The 23,267-nt window shown below is 40.3% G+C and overlaps 1 protein-coding gene across 1 annotated transcript in view; it reads left to right on the top strand.

The window, feature by feature from the left end:
- TFDP1 (transcription factor Dp-1) overlaps positions 1 to 23,267 on the top strand; it is a 156,636-nt gene that overhangs the window by 118,131 nt on the left and 15,238 nt on the right. Inside the window, exons 4-6 of the mRNA XM_007942405.1 lie at positions 10,642 to 10,748; positions 21,116 to 21,237; positions 22,552 to 22,717. Of these exons, the coding sequence (XP_007940596.1) occupies positions 10,642 to 10,748; positions 21,116 to 21,237; positions 22,552 to 22,717 (395 nt within the window). The remainder of the gene's footprint in view (positions 1 to 10,641; positions 10,749 to 21,115; positions 21,238 to 22,551; positions 22,718 to 23,267) is intronic.

Here is a 23,267-nt window from a genome sequence, read left to right as displayed (position 1 = left end):
ACGTGTAGCCGTGTCGTTGTTTAGTAGCCTGCCATGCTCTGCCAACCTTGCGACTTACAGTGGACTTGAATTAATGGCCTGCCATGTGGTTTGGTAACATCGGGACTGCCTTTTTACATGTCAGCCTTGGGTTTTTCAGCCTCAGCAGGTAGTTGCTGCCCGAGTGAAGAAAAGCCTCTAGCTCCAGTGGGCTGGGAGCAGGAGGCAGAGCTGAAGCCTAAGATTGAGGGGCTTTCACCCAGCCCCTAAATCCTGGCACTTTGAACTCAGACTTAAAGCCTCCAAATTGTAAGAAGAAACTCCTGCTTGTTAAGGCCGTCCCATTTGTGATATATTCTTGTCAAAGTGGCACTAGGTAACCAGAATAGACAGTATGCTACCAGAGAGTAATCTAGAATGCTTCAGGGATTCCAGTACCTTCACAGCCCTTATTTCCTGGTTCCTGTTTCTTCATCTTCTGGGTCCAAGATACTGGGGTAGTTCCAGTGGACTGAGTATGCTTGAAAGAAAAGAAAGGAGTGACTGTGCCTGTTAGCGGGGGCAGTCATTCTGACCACTCCCCTTATCAGTGAAGGCCACTCTGGAACAGCCACTGCAAAGTGTGGACCTCGGAGACACAGTGTGCCTTTTCATTTTGGATTTTTCCTTTTTCGTTCGTTCACATATGGCTTTATCTTGACATCCTCATGCTGATGCCTTTCACACCATCTTATTGCAACTTCATGAGGCTGGGACATGGATCCGTATGTAGTGCAGTGGAGACTTGAAGGGCTCCATTGATTTTTGCCATGCAGTTCTCAGAGGCCCTTCAGGTTATTTACTGTTTAGGCCTGAAGGGCTGCTTGTTGCTTTATTCCAAGAGGTCAGCACACAGCCTGTCACTTAGTGGCTTAGAAACCCCCCTTGCCTCCTGGCTGATGTGGGGCTAGGGCTCTACATGGGGACCTTGGGGACAGGTGGGAAAGCTTTGGGAAGCCTGGAACATCTGTATAGGTGTGTTCATTCTCCCCAAAGTACAGGAAGGGAACCTTTTCACACTCTGCTTGTTTCCCTATCTTTCCTAGGTGGAAGAACCCTTAGAAATATACCCAAGGAGTTTATTATGTTGGCATCAGGGGCAGTGAAAGGCCCCCATTGACCAGAAGGGAGCGAGACCCTGGTTGAAACAACAGATGGTGGTAGACAGGCCAGCTGGCTGATTTCTGGGCAGAGCAGATGGAAGGAAAGGGGCTGTGATCAGGGGTACACAGTGACTCCCGGGAGCCTGGCCCCTCAGCCCCTCCCTGGATGTCTCAGCCATGACATGCACTTCTGTTTCACAGCTCTGCACATTCACCCCTCAGCCTTATTCCCACCACTGGGACAGAAAATTGGAATCAAAAGTGGGTCTCTGAATACATTGTTTTATAGAAGAACACTTACCTGTGGTTCTGGGGTGATATTTGTCTTGTATTGTGTATTGAATAGGTTTTTGTGGATGGACCTGCAGATGATGACTTTATTTCTATTGATAAATATGTTGATTTCCATGTGTTTGATTTATAAAAGTTAAGTTTGAAATACAACGTTCAGGATTGATAACGGTCTGGACTGCCATCAGAAAATGTTGACTGTGATGACTCTAAGCTTCTTAATTCATATAAGGTCTATTTCCTTTCTTTAGACATTGTTTGAAAATTAAAGAATCATTTGCACATCGATAAAATGAAACATTGTTTTTCTTTTTTGTGAATCAATTCAGTATTCCTGGAAACTTAACTATACTCATCTCTGAGCAAATCTGATGGGGCAATATGTTTAATTGCCTAACCATTTATTGAAAAATTTTTCACTGCAACTAGAAGTTTATTTTTTTTTAAAATGCCTTCCACATACTTAAAACAACTAAACAGTAAATATTTGCTTTTCTTAGGAAACGAATCTCAGTTTTTGGCAGAGAAGAAAACCCCAAGCACATAACCTTTTTTATTTTTCTTTTGACAGATAAACTTATTTTGGTTACAGAAAATAATTTAATTTTTTGGTGTTGGTTTGCAAAAGTATTAGTATTTAGCTGTTTGGATTGAGGAATTAGTATCTTCCTTAATTTAATTAATTTCATAATTATCTGTTTTGGTCACATTAGATTATGAAGATAAATTGTTCAATATTGTTATGTAACAACATCACCCATTTTTAAAATGGATAACGAAGTCTATTGCTTCTGTAAAATACATGGATTGTAAAGGGTTAAAAAATGAAACTTTAGACCCATCCAAATGGAAGGTTTTATATTTGAAAGCCTTACTGATTAGTCAGAGGTTATCATTTGATTACCCAGGGCATTTGGAATGATGCTGAACCTGGAAACAAAGGGAAAAACTCGATCCTGGTTTTCATTTTTGTGTGAGGACCCCTCCTTTCTCTTCCACTGAAACAAAACAGAACAAAACAAAAACCAACCGATACGAACAGAAGCCTGGGGAGTTACCTGATGCTTTGTCGCTGGCTAGTTATCACACACTGGTTGGCAATACTTATAAAAGGCTAGCCTTTGTTAGTCCTAGTGCAATGGGTAAGCATTCAGCTGCTTACTGAAAGGTTGGAGGTTCAGACCCCACCATTGGACAAAAAGACCTGGAGATCAAGCTCCCATAAAGATTACAATCTAGGGAACCCTAATACTACTCTTTCATAGGGTAGCTATGAGTCAGAATCAACTCGATGCCACATAACAAGGCTTTGTTAGAGAAAGGAGAGGGTCTTAGAGGCATGATGAGAAAGAGGGCTGGAGAGTAGAGATTTAGAAGTAGCAGTGGCTTTGATTTGGTGGCAAGGATGTCATCTTCATGCAGGAATGGCATCTCCTTTTGTGCTGAAATATATTCAGAAAAGTTAGGATAAGATGCCTGGAAACTTAGTACCATCACTCTAGATAAAGACAGTTCTGTTCTAGAAAAAGACAGTTCTGTGACTTAATAAATAGCTGTCACACTGTACATCATCAAGAATGATGGCCTGAAAAAAGATTAGGTATTCATGGGATATGCCCATTTTGCATTCATGGAAAAGACAAGGTGATGGTGAGAAATTAAAATGGATGTTCTTAATGAACCATTTATGTAGATGCAGTTTTTCCTTTCCTAGTTTTGTAATGGCCTGCTTCACCTGAGAGCATTCACAGATTTCTGAACTAGTTTTGCAACTGTATAGAGAGATGTTGGGGTAAAAATTGTTTGTTCTTATTTTAAGATTTTATTCTATGATTGTTATGGAAGCATAGACTTTTAAAAGCCATTGGTTCCTGATTACTTAGTCCAACCAACACATTTTAATAGATGAATAGACTGCCTTAAAGGGGCTCAGAGAAATTAAATGGCCTACCCAGGAGCACTTGAGAGATAAGCAGAGCTAACTCTGGGTTTGAAGGTGAACAGAAAGTAAAATAACATTCAGGAAAGAACAAATGAGTCAAAGAGCAGGTGTATTAACTCCCCCCCCCCTTTTTTTTCTTTTTGTAGCTTAAAACAGCACCCATTTATCTTGTAGTTCTATGAGTCAGGAGTCTGGGCATGGCTTAGTTGGGTACTTTGTCTCCCAGGCAGAAATCATAGTGTTAGTTAAGGTTTTGATCTCATCTGAGGCTCTGGGGTCCTCTTCTAAACTTAGTGGTGGTTGGCACAATTTATCTTCTTTTGGTTTTAAGACTAGTCTTCATTTTCTTTTTTTTTTTCCTGACATTAAAAAAATTTTACTTAAAAAAAAAAAAAACCTCACTGCCTTCAAGTCGATTTGACCCATAGTGTGGTAAAATATATATGACAAAAAATTTAAACATCTTTAGATGTACTATTCTGTGACATTAATTACATTCATCATGCTATGCAGCTATCACCACTATTGGGGCAGTCTACTTCCGTAGTGATACTGCCTCAGAAGCCCAAGGAGGGGTCACTATGAGTCAGGTCCGACTCGACGGTAGATAACAACAACAACAACAACATAGAAGCTCAGTACCTTAAGCAATAGCTCTCTCCTATTCCCCTCTTTTGAAAAAAGAACATTTAAAGATCTATCCTGAAGAACAGTGCTGTCAGTAATAGGCTAATATTCATCTGCCTACAAAGAAAACCAATTAATACTACTATTATTCAGATTTACACACCAATCACTAAAGCCAAAGATTTAAAAAGTAAAGATTTACCAACTTCTGCAGTCTGAAATTGACCAAACATGCAACCAAGATGTATTGATTATTATTGGTGATAGGAATGCGAAAGTTGACACCAAGAAGAATCCTAATTGGAAAATACGGCCTTGGTGATAGAAATGATGCTGGAGATTGCATAATAGAATTTTGCAAGACCAACAATTTATTCATTGCAAATACCTTTCTTCAATAACATAAATGGTTGCTATACACATGGACCTTGCCAGATGGAATACACAGGAATCAGATCCACTATATCTGTGGAAAGAGGTGATGGAGAAGCTTAATACCATTAATCAAAACAAATCCAAGAATTGACTGTGGAACCAACCATCAGTTGCTCATCTGCAAGTTCAGGTTGAAGTTGAAGAAAATTAAAACAAGTCTATGAGAGCAAAATACAACCTTAATTGTATCCCACCTGAAACTAGAGACCATGTGAAGAATAGATTTGATGCATTGAACACCAGTGACAGAAGACCAGGTTGGCTGTTGGATGACATCAAGAACATCATCCATGAAGAAAGCAAAAAGTCATTAAAAAGACAGGAAAAGAAGACCAAAATGGATGTAAAAGAGACTCTGAAACTTGCTCTTGAACAAATACTAGCTAAAATGAATGGAAGAAATGTTGAAATACGAGAGCTGAACATAAGATGTCAAAGGATGACTGTGGTGTAGTAAATTACTTAGTGTGGCTTTTCTACCCATAAGTCTTTGTAAACTCCAAGGTGGGATTTTCTATGAGCAACTGAGGAGCTCCTGATTGCTGAAGTTGTCTACCTGGAGTATTTCTGTTGGGAGTGGCACAAAACAATGTTCTGGGAGGTGCCCACTCTCTCTCAGGTGCTTAGCGTTCTGATTCTATGCTTGGCTAGTTTGACCACCCTGCCGGGCTCAAAAGGAGGCCTCCTAGAGGCAGAACTCTCTCTAACTGCTGGTTGAGGAAGACGTGCTGCTGAAAGAGACACAGGCTCCTGAGACACGCATTACTGAGTGAGACACTGAGGGACCAGCACTGCTGGGAAAGAGACTGTGAGAGACTCTTGGCTGGATGGTGGGCTGGGAGAGAGACTGAGCGTTTTTCCTGAACTAGAATTGTAGCCTGTGGTGCTTCCCTAATAAACCCCATAATCTGTGAGCTCTGTGTGGCCACTGCAGCGAATTATTGAACCCAGGAGAGAGGTGGTGGTGCTTTGGGAGGAACAGTTGGAGAAAGGGCTGGAGGGAGGCAGCATGTCTGACCTGGCAGGAATAGGCCTTGTGCTATTGATGGTGATTCTGCCTTCCTCTTCTGGGGTTCTAGGAGGTCAGAACATGTGGCCTCCTTGCCGTTTTTTGCAGTTAGTGTGAAAAGTGGTGGGATTCGTTGCAGTGGCTCCAGACTCATAGAAGCACCAGACTTTGTAAAAGAAAGAAGGAAGGGGCCTTGGAAGTGAAACTTTGGATTCTTAGATGGTTATTATTATTAAGAGAGATAATTGATCCAGAGGCTAGGGCTTTGGGTTACACCCAGCCAAAGGCCCAAGGCCATATGCATAGAATGGGAGGGTAATCAAGGTGAAGAGATGAACCTGGAATGTCTTTAAAAGGATTATGTGTTTTGGATTATGTGTTTATCTGAATGTACTATGGCTATTGAATGTTCTCTTACCTGCTTGTACATTAGAAATGATTATGGGGTGTGGGTAACAGAGTGTGTAAGTCCGCCTTCAGCCAATACTTGATTGGATAAGTTAAAAGGGGAAATAGAATTTGCCCAGCAGAAACACAGGCTTTTGTTTTAAGCCCTGTGTGTAGAGAGTACTAGGACCTTAGGTAGAAAACCTGAGCCCCACCCAGTACTACTGAGGGAACAGAAGATTTGCATTTGAATAAGGACTGGAAAAGGAAAAAAAAAAAAAATGACTGTTTGGCTTTTTGCATTTCGAGCAAGCAGATAGGCTTTGGGTCCATCAAGGCAGGAGAGTCATGGTCCATGAGAGAAACCCCTTCCAGGACTGAAAGTTAAAGGAAGCCAGTGAGTAGTAGACTTGTATGTTACTTGCTCGTGACTACCTGGATCCACCTGAGTGGAAATGGGGGAAGTGCAGCAAAGAAGAAACAGGCTGAGTTTGGTACTCTTTGACCTAGGCCCAGGGGCTAGGGATGAGAGAAAGGGCTGGAGGGAGGCAGCATGTCTGTCCTGGCAGGATTAGGCCTTGGGTTACTGCTGGTAATCCTGTCTTCCTCTCGTGGGATTAGAGGAGATCAGAACATGTGGCCTCCTTGCCATTTTTGCAATGACTCAAGAAGACAAAGTGAAGTATTACAATGAAATATGCAAAGACCTGGAGTTAGAAAACCAAAAGGGAAGAGCACACCAGATTTTTCAAGCTGAACTGAGAAAAAAAATTCAAGCTTGAAATTGTAATATCGAAAGATTCTATGGACAAAATATTGAACAATGCAGGAAGCATCAAAAGAAGATGGAAAGAATACACAGAATCATGGTAACAAAAAGAATTGGTCAATGTTCAGCTATTTCAGGAGGTAGAATATGATGAAGAACCAATGGTAACAAAGGAAAAAGTCCAGGCTTCATTGAAGGAATTGTCAAAAAACAGGGCTTCAGGAATTGATGGAATACTCATTGAGATGTTTCAACAAACGGGTACAGTGCTAGAGGTGCTTATTCATGTATGACAAGAAATTTGGAAGACAGCTACCTGGCCAACTAACTGGAAGAAATATTTGTGCCCATTCCAAAGAAGGGTGATCCAAGAGAATGTGGAAATTATCAAGCAGTATCATTATTACATGCAAGTAAAATTCTGCTAAAGATAATTTAAAAATTGTTGCAGCAAATATTGACAGGGAACTTGTGGAAATTCAAGCTTTATTTGGAAGAAGACGTGGAATGAGGGATATCATTGCTGATGTCAGAGGGATCTTGGCTGAAAGCAAGATGTTTTATTGACTATACAAAGGCATTTAACTGTGTGGATAATAACAAATTATGGATAACACTATGAAGAATGGGAATTCCATAACATTTAATTGTGCTCGTGAGGATCCTGTCATTGACCAAGAGGCTGTCACTTGAACAGAACAAGGGAGTACTTCGTGGTGTGTCGAGGTTGTATCCTTTCACCATATTTATTTAGCCTGTATGCTGAGCAAATAAATCTGAGAAGGTAGAGTGTATGAAGAAGAACATGACATCAGGATTGGAGGAAGACTCATTAACAACCAGCGGTACATAGATGACACAACTTGGTTTGCTGAAGGTGAAGGGGGCTTGAAGCACTTACTGATGAAGATGAAAGACTATAGTCTTTAGTGTAGATTACACCTCAACATAAAGACAACAAAAATCCTCAGAACTGGACCAATAAGCAACATCATGATAAACGGAGAAAAGATGGAAGTTGTCAGAGATTTCATTTTCACTTGGATCCACAGTCAGCAACCATGGAAGCAGCAGTCAAGAAATCAGACATCTTGCACTGGGCAAGTTGGCTGCAAAAAGAGCAAAGATGTCAGTTTGAATACCGTGGTGCCCCTAACCCAAGCCATGACATTTTCAGTCTTCTCATATGCATGTGAAAACTGGACAATGAGTAAGGAAGACCAAAGAAGAGTTGATGTCTTTCAATTGTGGTGTTGGTGAAGAATACTGAAAATACTATTGACTGCCCGAAGAACGAACAAATGTGTCCTGGAAGAAGTGCTGCCAGAATGCTCCTTAGAAGCGAGAATGGCCAGACTTGGTCTCATTTACTTTGGCCTTGTTGTTACAAGGAACCAGTCCCTGGAGGAGGATGTCATGCTTGGTAAAGTAGAGGGTCATCGAAAAAGGGAAAGGCCCTCAACAAGATGGATTAACATGATGACACGTGGCTACAACGATGGGCTCAAGTATAGCAAGGATGGCACAGGACAGGGCAGTGTTTTGTTGTGTTGTTGCTATAAGTTAGAGCGGACTTAATGACACCTAACAATAGCAACACAATTCCTGTCCCTCCCTAGTCCCTCGTAACCACTAATAAACTTTAATTTCTATGCATTTGCCTGTTCTAGATAATTGATGTAAGTGAGATTATACAATATTTGTCCTTTTTTGACTGACTTATTTTACTCAGCATGGTGTTTCTTTTTTAAATAATTTTATTTTGTGTTGTTGAGAACATACATAGCACAACATATCCCAGTTTAACAATTTCTAAATATATAGTTCAGTGACACTGATTACATTTTTAGAGTTACGCAACCACTCTCATCCTCCTTTTCAGAGTTGTTCCCCTCCCATTAACATAAACTCTCTGACCCCTAAGTTTCCTATCTAATCTTTCAAGTTGCTGTTTTAAATTTGATCTCATATGTTGTTCTTAGGTGCCTTTGAGTCAGTTCTGACTTACAGAGAACAAAACACTGCCTGGTCCTGAGTCATCCTCACAATCATTGTTACATCTGAACCCATTGATGCAGCCACTGTGTCCATCCACCTCATTGAGGATCTCCCTCTATTTCACCGATCCGCCACTTTACCAAGCATGATATCCTTCTCTGTGGACTGGTCTCTCCTGAGAACCTGTCTAAAGTATGTGAAATGAAGTCTCACTATCCTCGCTTGTAGGAAGCATTCGGACTCATTCTGGCAGTCATCCATAGAGCATGCATGATGTTTTTGAGGTTCATCCATGTTCTAGCTTGTGTCAGGACTTCATTTCTCTTTATGGCTGAATGATACTCTACTATATGTATATATAGTCTCTGGGAGGAACAAACAGTTCATGTGCTTGGCTGCTAATGGAAAAGGTTGAAGGTTCGTATGTACCCAGACGCTCCTTGGAAAAAAGACCTGGTGACCTACTTCTGAAAAATTAGCCATTGAAAACAAGTTCTGCTCTGACACATGGGGTCTCCATGAGTATGAATAGTTCAGCAGCAGCTGGTTTTAGTTTCTTTTCAGCAGCTCAGATTTCATGGGCTGTATTATCTGCCAACCTCACAGGGTAGCAGAATGTGGGTGTTTGTGTGCCCATGGGTGATTCTGCATAGCTGTTCCCTCTACTCTTCCATGCTTCCTATCTTGATGAACTCCCAGGTTCAAAGCCCCACTCTCCATTTCACAAATTGGAGAAACCAGGGCACTGGGAAAGGGATATAGTCAACTTCCTATCCTCCCTTATTTTGGTTGCTATTGTGAATGGAATCCTTTTTTTTTTTTTTTTTAATTTTATTGTGATCTGGGTGAAAGTTTACAGAGCACATTAATCTTCCATACAGCAGTTCCCATACACTGTCTCATGACAATAACTGCAATCTCTCACAATGCAACAGCTCTCCTCCCACCTCCTCCCCATAGCCACTTCTCCTAGTCCTTCCCTCCCATGCACTTCTGCCTCCCCACCCCCTAAGCTGTCTCCCTGTGCATACACAGCCCTTCTATTCTCCTATGATTGATGTAGCATTGATTGTGAGGATGGCTCAGAACCAGAACCAGGCAGATACACTCCTCTCCAGGGAGTGTATCTACCTAATGTAAATGTTGAGCTCATTTACCTGTCTTTTGTTTGGCTGGAAGCCACAGAAGTGGGTTCAATCCTAGACCTGAAGGGCAGCTAGGGGCCATAGTCTCAGGGGTTCCACCAGGCTCTCTCAGACCAGGAAACCTGGTCCTTTTTTATTTTTATTTATTTATTTTTTTAATGATTTTGAGTTTTTTTCCATATTGTTCTTCCTAAATGGAATCTTTTTAAAAATTACTTCTTATAGCTCTGTGATCCTAGGATATAGAAATACAATTTATTTTTGCTTACAGATCTTTTTTTTTAAAATATTTTATTGTATGTTAGGTGAAAGTTCGCACAGCAAATTAAGATTCCTGTTTAATTCATATGCAGATTGTTCTGTGAGGTTGGTTATAATCCCCAGAGGTTCCTATTTTCTTGCTGGCTATTAGCTAGTAGTCACATTCATATCCTAGAGACTGCCCTCAGGTAGTTGTCATATGGCCCTGTCCACAACATGGAGAATATTCTTTCTATACACAACATGGCAGTGTACTTTTCAAGCCAACAGGAATGTAGCTGGTGCTGTTTCTTATCTGTTTTAAGGGCTCATTTGATTAAGTCAGTCCCACCCAAAATAATCTCCTTTTGATTAACTCAGAGTCAGCTGGTTAGGGACTTTAATTACATCTGCAATTTTTCTTTTGCCTTGTAACAAAATCTTAGTAGTATTATCTCATCACATTCATAATCCTGTCCACACTGAACACTCTCCTTTTAAAATTGAGAATTAAGCCCAATAGAGGTATTTGCCCTTGACCTACAGACCTGCTAGAAGTGGGGAAAATAAGAATTTTTAATCAGAAGTGTCATCTTCCTGAAGTCATCACTATTAGACTGAATTTAGAAAAGAAAAATATGTTGCTTAATGACCTCTCTTCTTTCTTTATGTTGTAGGTGTGGTATCGTTAGTAGCTGTTCATCCTTCTACAGTAAATACACTTGGAAAACAACTCCTGCCAAAAACCTTTGGACAGTCCAATGTCAACATTGCACAGCAAGTGGTAAGGAGCCTTTTGACAAGGATTGAGCTGTAGCTATCCTGGAATATGAGTTGAGGTCTTAATGGATAAATCAGGAGTAGGGTTACTTTATATGCTGTTACTGCCCTTGAGGTTCACACTAGTCCTCAAAAGTTGTAATGTTTGAGATCATTTCCCCTTCCTGTCAGGATTCTTCTCACTACTTTCTTTCTGCTGAATAGTTGACAGTACTAGACTTTTTACTTTTTTCCATGAAAATTATTGTTACATAGGTAGACATGCCATCTATGTCTGTAGAGGTTTATGTTCTCAAGGTGCTTCTGTGTACTTTTCTTGTTTGCTTCTTCAAATAACTGTGCAGTTGTGAGTTGGGTATTTGAGAGGAACCTAAGGCAAATCATGAAAAATTAAGAGAACAACCAAAATCTCAAGAGAACTGTGCATGGTGGTGACATGCATGTTATAAGTACCCAAGCACAAACTAGAATCAGAGCTTCTACTTCCTTCACCCATGTTTTTACCACTGGCCCCCTCTCCCTGCACACAAGTTCCCTTGTGCTCAACTAGGTTCTTGCCTGTTTTTTACTCAATAGACCTAAACTCGTAGTTAGCCAGTTGGCTTTGGAGTAAAGAGGAATGGTGCTGCCAGTGGAGAACTCGTCTGTGCTGTGCATTCTGCCTTTACTGTTCTCAGGTGATGCCCTTGCAGTATTGCTTTGGGGCATCTGGGTCGTAGGAGCAGGGCTGTTAGGAGACACATTGAAAAGTTGCCATTAGTCCAGTAGAAGCAAAGAAAAAGGCAGGTTGTGATGTGTCAGCATGTAGTAGCCCTTGGTGTCAGTCCTCATTTTCCTTCCCTTAGTAGTTTTCAGTTTTTGCTGTTACTAATGCTGTCTTTTACTGATGTGATTTGCTTTCTTTGTACCCTTTGTTTTTTTCTCTTCTCTGATGGGTTCTAGATGTTGGCCTATCAAAGACAAGAAATATCCCAAACAGAATTCTGCAAGAAGGGGTAGGGAGGAGTAGGGTGGTTTATGCCTCTAGGTGTCAGAATCAGGACTCCTCATAGGTACCTGGGGTTTACCCAGTGCAGATTCCATGTATAACTAGACTATTTAATGAAGATTGTATGTGCATAAATGCTGACAAAGGATGTTATGGGTTTACAGTTCTTCCTCTGATGGTGCTCCTTTGCTACTAGTGGCTAAGGGTGTTGTGTCTGGTGCTTGGGTGTGGATTTTTGCTGCTCTGGTCCCTCTTGATCTAGTCAGTGCTGGCCTGTGTATTTCTAGCTTCAGGGCCTTTTCTGCCAAGTCCTGGCCTTTGTGGTGGAAATGAGTGCCCTTGTAGCAGCCTCTGTGCTTCTCTGCCTCTCAGCACTCTGCTCTGTAAGAAGGCGCTGCTGCACTCTTGTCTCCAAGCCGCCCCCTGCTCATGCTCATGATGCTGTACTCTCTTCTAATAAACATGTGGCGTGACATCCCTTTTGGCGGGAAGAGAACCTTTGTTTGGAGTGAGAGGCAGAACAGGGTCCTTGGAAGCTCCAAAAGCAGTACCTTTGCACTGAATGTTTTGGGATTGTTTGTTACTTTGTTCAGTTTATTTTTTTTTTACTCTTAAGTTTGGTGGGAGAGCGTATCTTTTCTGTGTAATAATTCTTTTTCTTTAGGGAACAATTACTGTACACCACAGATATTTTGATCATTTTTATATTTTGGTATTTATTTTAAATCCCTCCGCACTGTTTTCATTTTGTTTAATTGTACTTGCATTTTTCTAGACCCTTATAATGGATTTTTATATTGATTGAATTTTAAGAGACAGCTCCTTTACTGCAAACAGCTTTCCAGTGTGCATTTAGAACCCTGACCTCTAGAGTTCAGCCTATGGGCCTCTTCCATCCACTGTTGGTGATTATCAGTACTTCTCACTCCGACAGGACTCTTCATTAGTTGGAATTTATAATTATACAGCTAGCATAGCCTACCAAGAAGAGATTAGTGTTCAAATCTTAGCTTTCCCATTCATAAGCTGTGCTACTATCCTGGTGACCAGTCCCTTGACAGTAAAATGTGATAGTATTTGCTTTGCAGGATCATTGTGAGTCATTGAAATCTGTAGTATGTAAAAATCCTAGCGCCATAATAAATGGCATTTTACAGGTTTTCAATAAGTGTCATTTTGATGTAAGCTGAAAATTCCATTTTCCTTTATGAAAACATACCGTTTGATTTTTATAGCCAAAGTGTACTATATTATAGCAGAGTTTAGCCTGGGGGATAAACCTTGTTAATTATACCAACAGTTCTGTTTAATTTATCAGCCTGAAAGTTAAGAATGGTTTGAAATAAGATGATTTGAGTTGAGAATAAAATGGCTATTTTTATGCCTCACAAAATCCCTACCAATTAAAACTTGCAAGCTACAAATCTCTCTTAAACCTTTTTATGTACCAAAGGTTTTAAAAAAAGTGAGATTGGTTGACTCCAGTGTCAGAGATGAGGTTTTAATCCCTATGTGAATGAAAATGTACCGTGGGGGTGAGGAGTGCTCTTTAGACTTTCATTTGTTTAATCAGTATTCAGAGTGCCCTCAGTTCATAGCCCAGATTGTGATTGTAGTCACTGCTGGAAATGAGATGCCATCTTGAAATTGCCATCCATGTCATGCTTTGTTGTTTCTGTTAGTTGCTGTCAAGTTGATTCTGACTCTTGGTGATCCCATGTGTGCATAGAAGAATCGCTCCATAGGATTTTCAAGGCTGGGACCTTTGGGAAGCAGATCCCTGGGCCTGCCTTCTGAGACACCTCTGGGTGGATTTGAACTGCCAACCCTCTGGCTAGTAGTTGAACGTTTAACCATTTGTGTGGCCCAGGGACTCCTGTGTCATTCTTTAGAAGAGTCTTACTTCTGAAGCACAGATTTTTTCTTTTTTTAAATAAACCTCTCATATTGTGAAATATACCAAAAAAACCCACTGCCATCAAGTCGATTGTGACTTATAGCAACCCCCAGTGGGTTTCCAAGGCTGTAAATCTTTACGGAAGCAGACTGCCTCATCTTTCTTCCATGGTGTGGCTAGTGAGTTTGAACCACCCACCTTTTGGTTAGCAGCCAAATGCCTCAACCACCACATCATCAGAGCTCCTTAATGCTGGAAAGGGGAGGTAAAATAGATAATACTTTCAAACCTTAATGGTACAGCTTTAGAAAAATAATTGGCAGAGTCAGGATTCTTAGAAATGTCTATACCCATTCAATGCTACTATTTTGGAGAATTTATTCTAAGGAAATAATTCTATATGTTGTAAAACAAAACAGAATGTATGTAACTCATTGAAGTAGATATCTGTGTAACCACCCCCTAGTAGTAAAAAGAATACAGGAAACATCACAGGTTGTCCCTTTATGCTTCTCCCAAGTACAGCTCTTTCCTCCTGCAAAAGATAAGCACGAACCAGATTTTTATGGTAAAAACAACCTGTTCTTAATAGTTTTACAACCCTGACCATAGCTCTCTATACATTGTAGTTTCCGTTTGTCTATTTTTTATATTCTTTGTATAAATGGAATCCTACAGTATGGTGTGTATATTGAGAGATTTTAATTTCAATTTTATAGCATTTGAAATTCAGGTGCAAACATTGCACCCTGTATCAATAGTTGTTCCTTTTTCCATAGACCAGATTTAGGAAGCGGTAGACTTTAAAAAGGAGCTCTGATGGTGTAGTGCCTAAGGCGTTTGACTGCTAACCAGAAGGCTGGCCGTTCAAAACCATTAGCCACTCCTTGGAAGGAAGACTGGGCTTTAAAACATAGGTGTTTGCTTTGGAGGCAGAAAGATTGGCTTGCTGAAGGGGAGGGAGAAGCAGAACATCCTATATAAGATTGGTCAGGTTGGCTTTTAGCAGGCCTCTCTGAGTTCAGATGCTCAGAGCACACACTTCTGTTTTCTTAGGGTGTCAGTTCTTCACGAAGTGTCTTCAAGCAGCTATGTAGGGTAGTGGGAATTATAGGAGCTCTGGAGTCAGGAGACTTGAGTTTGAAATCAGTCTCTACTACCACTTCACAACTGGTGACCTTAAAAGAACCCAAAAACCAAACTCACTGCCATCGAGTCAGTTCCGACTCATAGCAACCCCTCCTTGGGTTTCCGAGGCAGTATCCCTATGGAAATAGATATACCCAGTGTTCCTTCTGAGGAGTGGCTGGTGGGTTTGAACTTCCAGCTTTCTGATTAGCAGTCAAATGCCTTAGACGCTTGTTGTTGTTGTTATTTGCTGTAGAATCAGATCTGACTCATAGTGACCCCTCCTTGGGTTTCCGAGGCAGTATCACTACGGAAGTAGATTGCCCAAGCTTCCTTCTGAGGAGTGGCTGGTGGGTTTGAACCGCCAGCCTTCTGGTTAGTCGTCAAATGCATTAGACACTACACTACCATTATTTACCTTCTCTGAACTTAAGTACACATCTGATCAGCATAATACTACCTGTTATCCAAGACTGCTGAAATGATTTAAAAAGTGACTACACTTAATAATGCTGAGTGAAATAAGTTAATCACAGAAGGACAAATATTGTATGAGTCCACTATTATAAAAAGTCAAGGAAAGGCTTACACACAGAAAGAAACTTTCTTTGTTGGTTACTAGGGATGGGAGTGGGAGGGGAAGAGAGGGAAAATTGCTAGCAATGTAAGAGGTACATATAGATTTGGGTGAAGGGAAAGGCAGTATACCAAAAGCAGATGACCAGAACAATCACTCTTAAGTAAAAGGATGACATGGAGAGATGCACAAGAGATATGGAAACAAAGGTAAATACTTTAACATACACAATGCTGTATTATCAGTAATAACAAACATTAATCCTATGGGTAGATACATAGGTAGACAGGCAAGATGATCAGATATGGCAAAGAGAATGTACCCATGACCATGTATAGGTTTGGTAGATGATATTTCTGTACACATACTTGTATGTGCTATAAAAATGTCCATATATATTCTGGAGCAAAGTAGTATGTGCATAAATAACTTCTTAGCCACAACCAAGCACCTTGAGGGAGTGAGTCACTGGGCCCGCAGGCTGAGGATCATGGTCTTGGGGGACATCAAGCTGAATTGGCCTAACATAGTACATAAAAACATTGTTCCACATCCTACTTTGGTGAGTAGTGACTGAGGTCTTAAAAGTTTGTGAGCAGCCTGGTCTCTCATCTGGAGCAAAGAAGAGTGGAGAAAATCAAAGATACATGAAAACAATCAGTCCAAGGGACTAGTGGACCATGGGAACCACAGGCTACACAACCCTGATGTTAGAAGAACTAGGTAGTGCCCGGCTACCACTGTGAACCACTCGGAAAGGGATCAAAATTGGAGATTATAGTTAGAGTGAGAGAAACATGTGGAACAAAACTCAAAAGCATGAAAAAAGATAGGGTTACTAGTCTGATGGAGACTGGTGAAGTGCCTGAGACTATGGCCTCTAGTTACTCTTTGGGCCTAGAATTGAATTCATTCCTGTAGCTTAACTTTAAGCCAGATAATAGACAGGCCTACAAGGTGAACAATTCCACCAGGGAGGTATACTCCTTAGAATAATCAACCCTGGAAGTTCAGAAGGGCAGCATTTGTGTAGGGGGACAGCTCAGAGGGCAGGAATGCATAGAAAAGAAGGACACAGGGAAAAGGTAACGACAGAGAGGAAGTGGGAAGAGAGCTGTTGTTACGTTGTGGGGATTGCGGTCAGTGTCACGAAACAAACTGTGGAAGAGAGCTGTTGTTACATTGTGGGGATTGCGGTCAGTGTCACGAAACAAACTGTGGATGAACTGTTGAATGGAAAACCAATTTGCTCTGTAAACTTTGACCCAAATCACAATGAAAAGTTTCGGGGGGAAAAAAAAAAAGAAAAGCTTAAAAACATATGTTCCCTCTGAACTTTGGAAGGTTTTGAAACCTTAGCTTTGAAAAATTGCTCTCAAAAAGGTAGACTAATAAGAAAAGTGACTACACCTCAACGAGCTCTGGTGATGCAGCACCTGGTTACCCCGGCACACATCCTCTGTGACAGTGCCTGTCACTGGAGGGCTGCGTGCTGACACACTCTTGTGCTTTCATGGAAAGTGTGAGGAGTAGAGATGAAACTGCCATCCTGCTGGAGAAATAAGCATTGCATCAGAGTAGATAAATGTCATCAGAGAATCCCTGAAACACACTCCCTACATACACAGGCTCTTTTCTCCTCAGACCCCTGAGCTACCGACCTCATGAGCCTTATGGAATAGTAACTGCTCCCCAGGTAGCTCTTTGATTTCTGGATACAGATGGAAACCCAGTGTTAAGTGTGGGATCAACCATCTGCTCGGATTAGGCCATGTTTATCTCACGATGCTGTGGCTTCTGCACACGGCCTGGTGTGGTCTTACGTCCCTGGCCACTCCCGCCTGAAATAGTGTGGCTTCTATTTTGATATCAATTCCCATTCCTCCTTTCTCAAAGACTTAAGCTCTTAATTCTAACCATTCTCTTACTCCATTCATCTCCCTACTCCCAGTTTACTTCTTCCTCTCTTACCTTCCAGCCCCCTCACTCCAGACACTCCTCCTTCTATTGCCCATTTTCCTACCCTTCAGTTCTTTGTTGCACATCGTCCCATGCTCTCGATTTATCCTCTATTTCTGTAATGGGTAATGTTCGTAGTTTATAGTGTGAAAATGAAATAATACCCAGTAGTAACCTGTGTGTTTGTGTATAATAGAAAACATTCCTCTGTAACATGTACATCCCATCTGCATTCAGCCTAGTTGTCTGTCTTCAAAATCCAGAAACAAAAGGGAAAAAGCTGACTGGTGCCAAGTAGATGCTCAGAAACTCTGGACGCTGAAGCATATGTGTTTTGTTCTTAGGAGATGTTAACTCTTAATTTACTCACAGTGCTAACAAGTTCTTTATCTGGAGTCTCCTTGTTTGCTTGTTGGTTTGATGTCCAAATCCATGATTGATTAAGAGTGGCACATTACAGGGGCTGAGGGACAAATATAAAGGCCAGTACAGGAGGGCATCTCTGGAGCTGGGAGACTGGCTGGCTGCTGAGAATGCAGGCAGAAACGTACAAAAAGCAGATGTGAACTTCAAAAATGCCAGCAGCCTGGATGCATTTAGTAGAGGAACGGAAACCCACACCCCCAAGTAACTCAAAGGGTGTGTGTGTTCAGCAAGCAGTGCTGGCATCCAAATCCATATAATGTACTTCCTTCCATGGGATTTCCAGGGAATTGGGGCATGTACAAGGAAGCTTCCCACAGGGAAAACAAGGCATTTAATGAGTATTTCCATGTAAAATAGCTAAAGCATGCACAGAGAGTACATTCACCATTTTTCTGCCAAACTTGGCTTTCTCTGATTGCTTTACCCCTCAGCATTGTGAACACACAGCCATTGTGTATGTTCTGCTGTGTTCTTTTAGCTCATTAATGGTTGAGAGTCTGTGTGTCTCTATCTTTCTTGTTCCTAAGGCCAAGTATACTATAACTATAGTAAACACAAGAGTTATAATTTTTTTTTTTTTTTTTTTGACTAATAGAAACTAAGGAGAGTTTAGGCTTAATCACACTTGAACAGTGTTTTCCAAGTGCTTGATTATTGGTTTCCTTTTATCCAAGGAAAGTGTATTCATTCATTCACTTTTTAAGTAGACAATTTTTAGAGCAGTTTTAAACTTACAGAATATGTGAGCAGAAAGTAGTGTTCCTCTCCCCTACCCCCATTTCCCCTATTATTAACATCTTGCATTGGTGTGGTACTTTGTTAAAAATGATGAACCAATACTGATGTAGTATAATTAACTAAAGCCCACAGTTTATATTATGGTTCATTCTTCATGTTGCTGTCCTGTGGATTTTGGAAAATGCATAGTGTCACATACCCTCCATTACAAAACCATCCTAAAAATATCTTGTCTTTCATTTACTCATCCCCCAACCCCACAACCAAGTTTACTTTAAACAGCAGTTGTTGAGCATCTACTCTGTACTGTGTACCTGGCCCTCTGTTCTTATTGCAGAATAATTTGATTAGTATGTTCCTGACTAGAAGTTAAGATAAAATGGATGAAAATGGTTCTAGAGAGAGGACCAGTAGAGGATCGTTTTGTTTCAGGGTCAAGATAGAGTGTCTCATGGAGTCAGGAGATTAGTCAGGAGATTGAATTTAATTAAGCCCTTTTCTCAGGGAGAAGAATACACATGTAAGGTCATTTAACAATTGTGATTTAAAGGACTTCATTGAATCAAGGTTCTACTTATTTGTGTTGGGTATACTTGCATACTTAGGCAAGGACTTCACAAGTTGTAACTTTTCAAAGTCTACCGTTTACTTTCTTGAGAATACCAATTTGAAGTAAAAAGTACGGTGCCTAAGTAATTGTTTTGACTACGCAGATCTTCAGTGTTTTTCAAACTGTTTTGGCCACAAAAATGCATTTCACATGGTTACACAGAACACCATCACGAAGGAGTGTGTGCATATATTTTAAAGAGACAAAAGTTTCATGCAATAATACCTTTTTTCTCTTTTCTTTGTCATTTTTCAAAAAATTTACTAATTGTATTTCAGGGCGTACTACTGAGGGGAGATCCACAGTTTGAAAAATACTCTGATAAATCTTTTATGCTAAAGATGTAAATATGACATTTACAAATGGAAAGGATGAGAATTCAGTTATCTTTTTCTTTTCATGAGTATAACACATGTGGACCATTAACATTGAGCGAGGTAATCTGGGCTTAGAGACAGATCATTTTAAAAAGTCCTTCTGTCAGCTGTTCACCGGCCACGGCAGACAGGTAATGTGTTTATCCTGCTAAGAAGGGGAAGTAGAGGGGAGCATTTGGCTTCACAGGGACACCACGCCTGTGAATCTCTTCAGAGGTAGATTTTCTCTCCTCTCCTGGAGTGAGGCTTTTACTAACATTCAGGCTTCTAATACATTTACCTGAAATTTCTTAATATCCACACAAATTGCTGAGACATTTTTCTTTGTAGTAAAGTGAGTCTCTTAATTTTCCCTGAGAAATAGTGTTTCTGAATAATTTTACTGAATCATCAGTTCACTGATTCAGATGCAAAGATTGTGCAAGAAGATCTTAATCTACCCATTGCCATGGAGTCGATTCCACCTTATAGTGACCCTAGGGGACAGAGTAGAACTGCCCCATAGGGTTTCCAAGACGGTAAATCTTAAAGAAGCAGGCCACCTCATCTTTCTCCCATGGAGCCACTGGTGGGTTCTAACTGCCACCCTTTTAGTTAGCAGCCGAATGCTTTAACCACAGCATCACCAAGGCTCCTTAACAAGATCTTAGAAAAGTTAAAATATTAATGGACTGGCAAAGCAATGCTTATTTATTCTCAAATGTTAATATTTAAACATTGATGGAACTCAAGTCCTTATTGTCAAAAGACAAACCATTTTTTGTCTCCTTTAATGTGGAAATGATTGTTGAATGCCCCAAACCTTCCAGAAAGGATTACATTAGGGTTTTACATGTGTGTGAGGCTGATTGGTAAATGTCAGTTGGTGCAGCTTTCAGAGGGTTGCCACCATTGTCACCAGATACATAAGAACCTGTGGTTTTTGATCCTGATGTTAATTGCCCACCCTTCCCTTGTCAGTGTTTGCTGTGCTTTGATTCCTAAAGACAGTGCCGTGGCAATGAGATGCCCCCACGTGTTAAGTTTTAAACCCAGGCTTTGGTTATCAACTTGATGATTATACTGCCTCAGGTGATGAATGAACTGTGGCTGTGTCTCTAATTCTATGTATGCTTTTGTTCTAAGAGCTGTTCTTTGTTTTTGTAGTTGGCCAATTTTTAGTACCACTGAGAGGATACAATTTTATCCTTGTCTATATTATCGAAAGGGAGTAAAAAAGGATGAGGGGAAAAATAGAAATGTTGGTGAAGTTCCTTTATACAGAATTCTGTATTGGGATACTTTTTTTCCTTCTACAGTATCCTTCCCACCTCCAAAAAAGATCATTAAACTTGATTGAACTTTGCAGTTTCATAGTCATTCATTTACCATTGGAGGTGTGCCTTGTTTTGTCCTGGCTTGTTTGGGCTGTTTGAAGTTTCCTGTTGCTTTTGTTTAATTTGAGATGTCTGAGGTTGATGAAGAGAAACAAAGACATATCAGAACAGATGTGATTATATCAGTCAATATCTCAAAAGTGTTAGCCTTGGGTACTTACATTACCATTGTTCTAATTCTTTGTGGTTAATAAAATTCAGAAGTGGCTGTAGATAATAAACAAATAATAAAAATGGCAGCGTCATAATATGGGAGATTTCTGATTGTGTTCTGAATTGTCTTTTTTAACTGTAGGTAATTGGTACACCTCAGAGACCTGCAGCGCCAAATACTATCCTGGTAGGAAGTCCACACACCCCTAACACACATTTTGTATCACAGAACCAGGCTTCAGACTCCTCACCTTGGTCTGCTGGGTGAGCAATATTCCTCTCAAACTATTAGAATTAACAAAATTGCTTAGAGTTTTAATCGTAAAAGTTCTCCATTGTGGCCAAATATGTTGTATGATCATGCAATAGGTTCCCTTATAGATTTATTTTTTTCTAGAGCTCGTAATAAACTCAGTTTGTTTTTCATTGGAAAAGTGCATTTCATACCCAGAAGAGACCTGTAATCAAAGATCTACTTTCACCTCAGTAAATGAGAAGTCAGATTGCTGGGAAAGCAGTTCCCCTTCTGTAGGGCTTTGGTATATTGTTACACTTTCAAGGGTTATCAGTTTTGGCAGAAGAAGAAGAAGAAGAAGCTGGCTTTATCAACTCAGTGGTAACTTTAAAACTTTTCATTGTCTGTACTGGAAAGTAACAATTTAGGAAATAAGTATTTATAAATGTGATCGCTCTTACAGCAGCTTCATCCATAACAGTAAATTTAACTTACGAGATGCTGAGGTTTATGGACCATTAGTGTGTCCCCTCTTGTGGCCCCACCAGAATTGTTATTTAGATCATTTCTTCCTCTAAAGCAGAATCTGATGTGAACACTATTTTACTTGGTCAGCCATATTTCTTTCCTTAGAAACAAGCAAATAGAAACAAAACAGAAAGACTGTGTCTCTATAAAGCAAAAAAATGGTCAGTCTCATTTTAAAAAATTTAGCCAATTAGAAACCAAGAGTGTTCCTTTTCTTTGATATGCTGACTCAAAAAGTTTAGAATTTTGGATTTACCCTCTCGATCTGAAACACTTCATGTTTTTAGCAATTTGGCACCCATTCTCATGGGGGCATGCATCACAGCTTTGTCTAATAGCTTGGTGAAATTTCCACTAAAAATTCCTACGTTTATACCAGAACTTCTCAGAATTCTGATGCTGGTTGATGTCTTAAAAATGTAATGTTTCATGCAAAGATGTATATACATACCAAGATACAGTATCACTGCCTGATCCCTACCTCTTTGGATAGCTGACCCATTTTCCCAGACATTTGAAGATAGAGATGTGAAATCTGGCCTCTTAAATGTACATTTTCTGACCTTGAAAGAAAAAAGCCCAGAACACTGAACACGTGCACTAACAATGTACTACCTCCTTTGATGTAGCTAATTTTCCTATGACTTGGAATAATGAGGAAATCTTGGCCTGATCCTATGAGATCTACTGTACCAGTTGGACTTGGGCCCTTGTTGTGTAGCTTATTACATCTTTTAGGTAATAGTGTATCTTAATTCAAGGTTACCTGTGAAGAATGCTAATGACTGTTTATGTTTTCTTTTGTATTTTTGAAGGAAACGCAACAGAAAAGGAGAGAAGAATGGCAAGGGTCTGAGGCATTTCTCAATGAAGGTTTGTGAGAAGGTTCAGAAGAAAGGAACCACTTCATATAACGAAGTGGCAGATGAATTGGTCGCGGAGTTCAGTGCTGCTGATAACCATATTTTACCAAATGAATCAGTGAGTATATATTGGATGGTCTCGTATGAGACTTTACTTCCCCTCAGAACTCACCTGCTTTTCATAGCTCACTTTTTTTAAATTTTTTAAATTTTGAGTAGTTTCAAACGTGGAAATGTGCCAAATACAGTGCAATTTTTTTTTTTTTTTTTTTTTTCCTGAATCGTTTGAGGGTACATTGCTAATAGGATGTTTCATCAGTCCTGCCCAGATCTTTTAGTGTGTTCCTGGATGGCCCAAATGGTTAACTGCTTGCCTACTAATCAGAAAGCTGGCAGTTCAAATCCACCCAGAGGCACCTTAGAAGAAGGGCCTGGCAGTGTGCTTTTGAGGGGTCACAGCCATAAAAATCCTATAGCAGCAGCTCTGCCTTGGAACATATGGGGTTACCATGAGTCTGAATCGACTCAATGGCAACTAGTTTGTTTTTCATTTTTCTCCCTTCAAACAAGTACATTCTCCTACATAACCACCAATATAGCCATTAGAACCAGGAAGTTAATATCGAAATTATTATAATCTAATTCTCAGACTTCTCCATTTGTTTTAC

Source organism: Orycteropus afer, unplaced genomic scaffold, assembly GCF_000298275.1.
Source record: "Orycteropus afer afer isolate SDZICR_OR568_19922 unplaced genomic scaffold, OryAfe1.0 scaffold00089, whole genome shotgun sequence".
NCBI classification, from domain to species: Eukaryota; Metazoa; Chordata; class Mammalia; order Tubulidentata; family Orycteropodidae; genus Orycteropus; species Orycteropus afer.
Note: the sequence above shows the minus strand (reverse complement) of the source record. Positions and strands in the feature narration are given on the sequence as shown.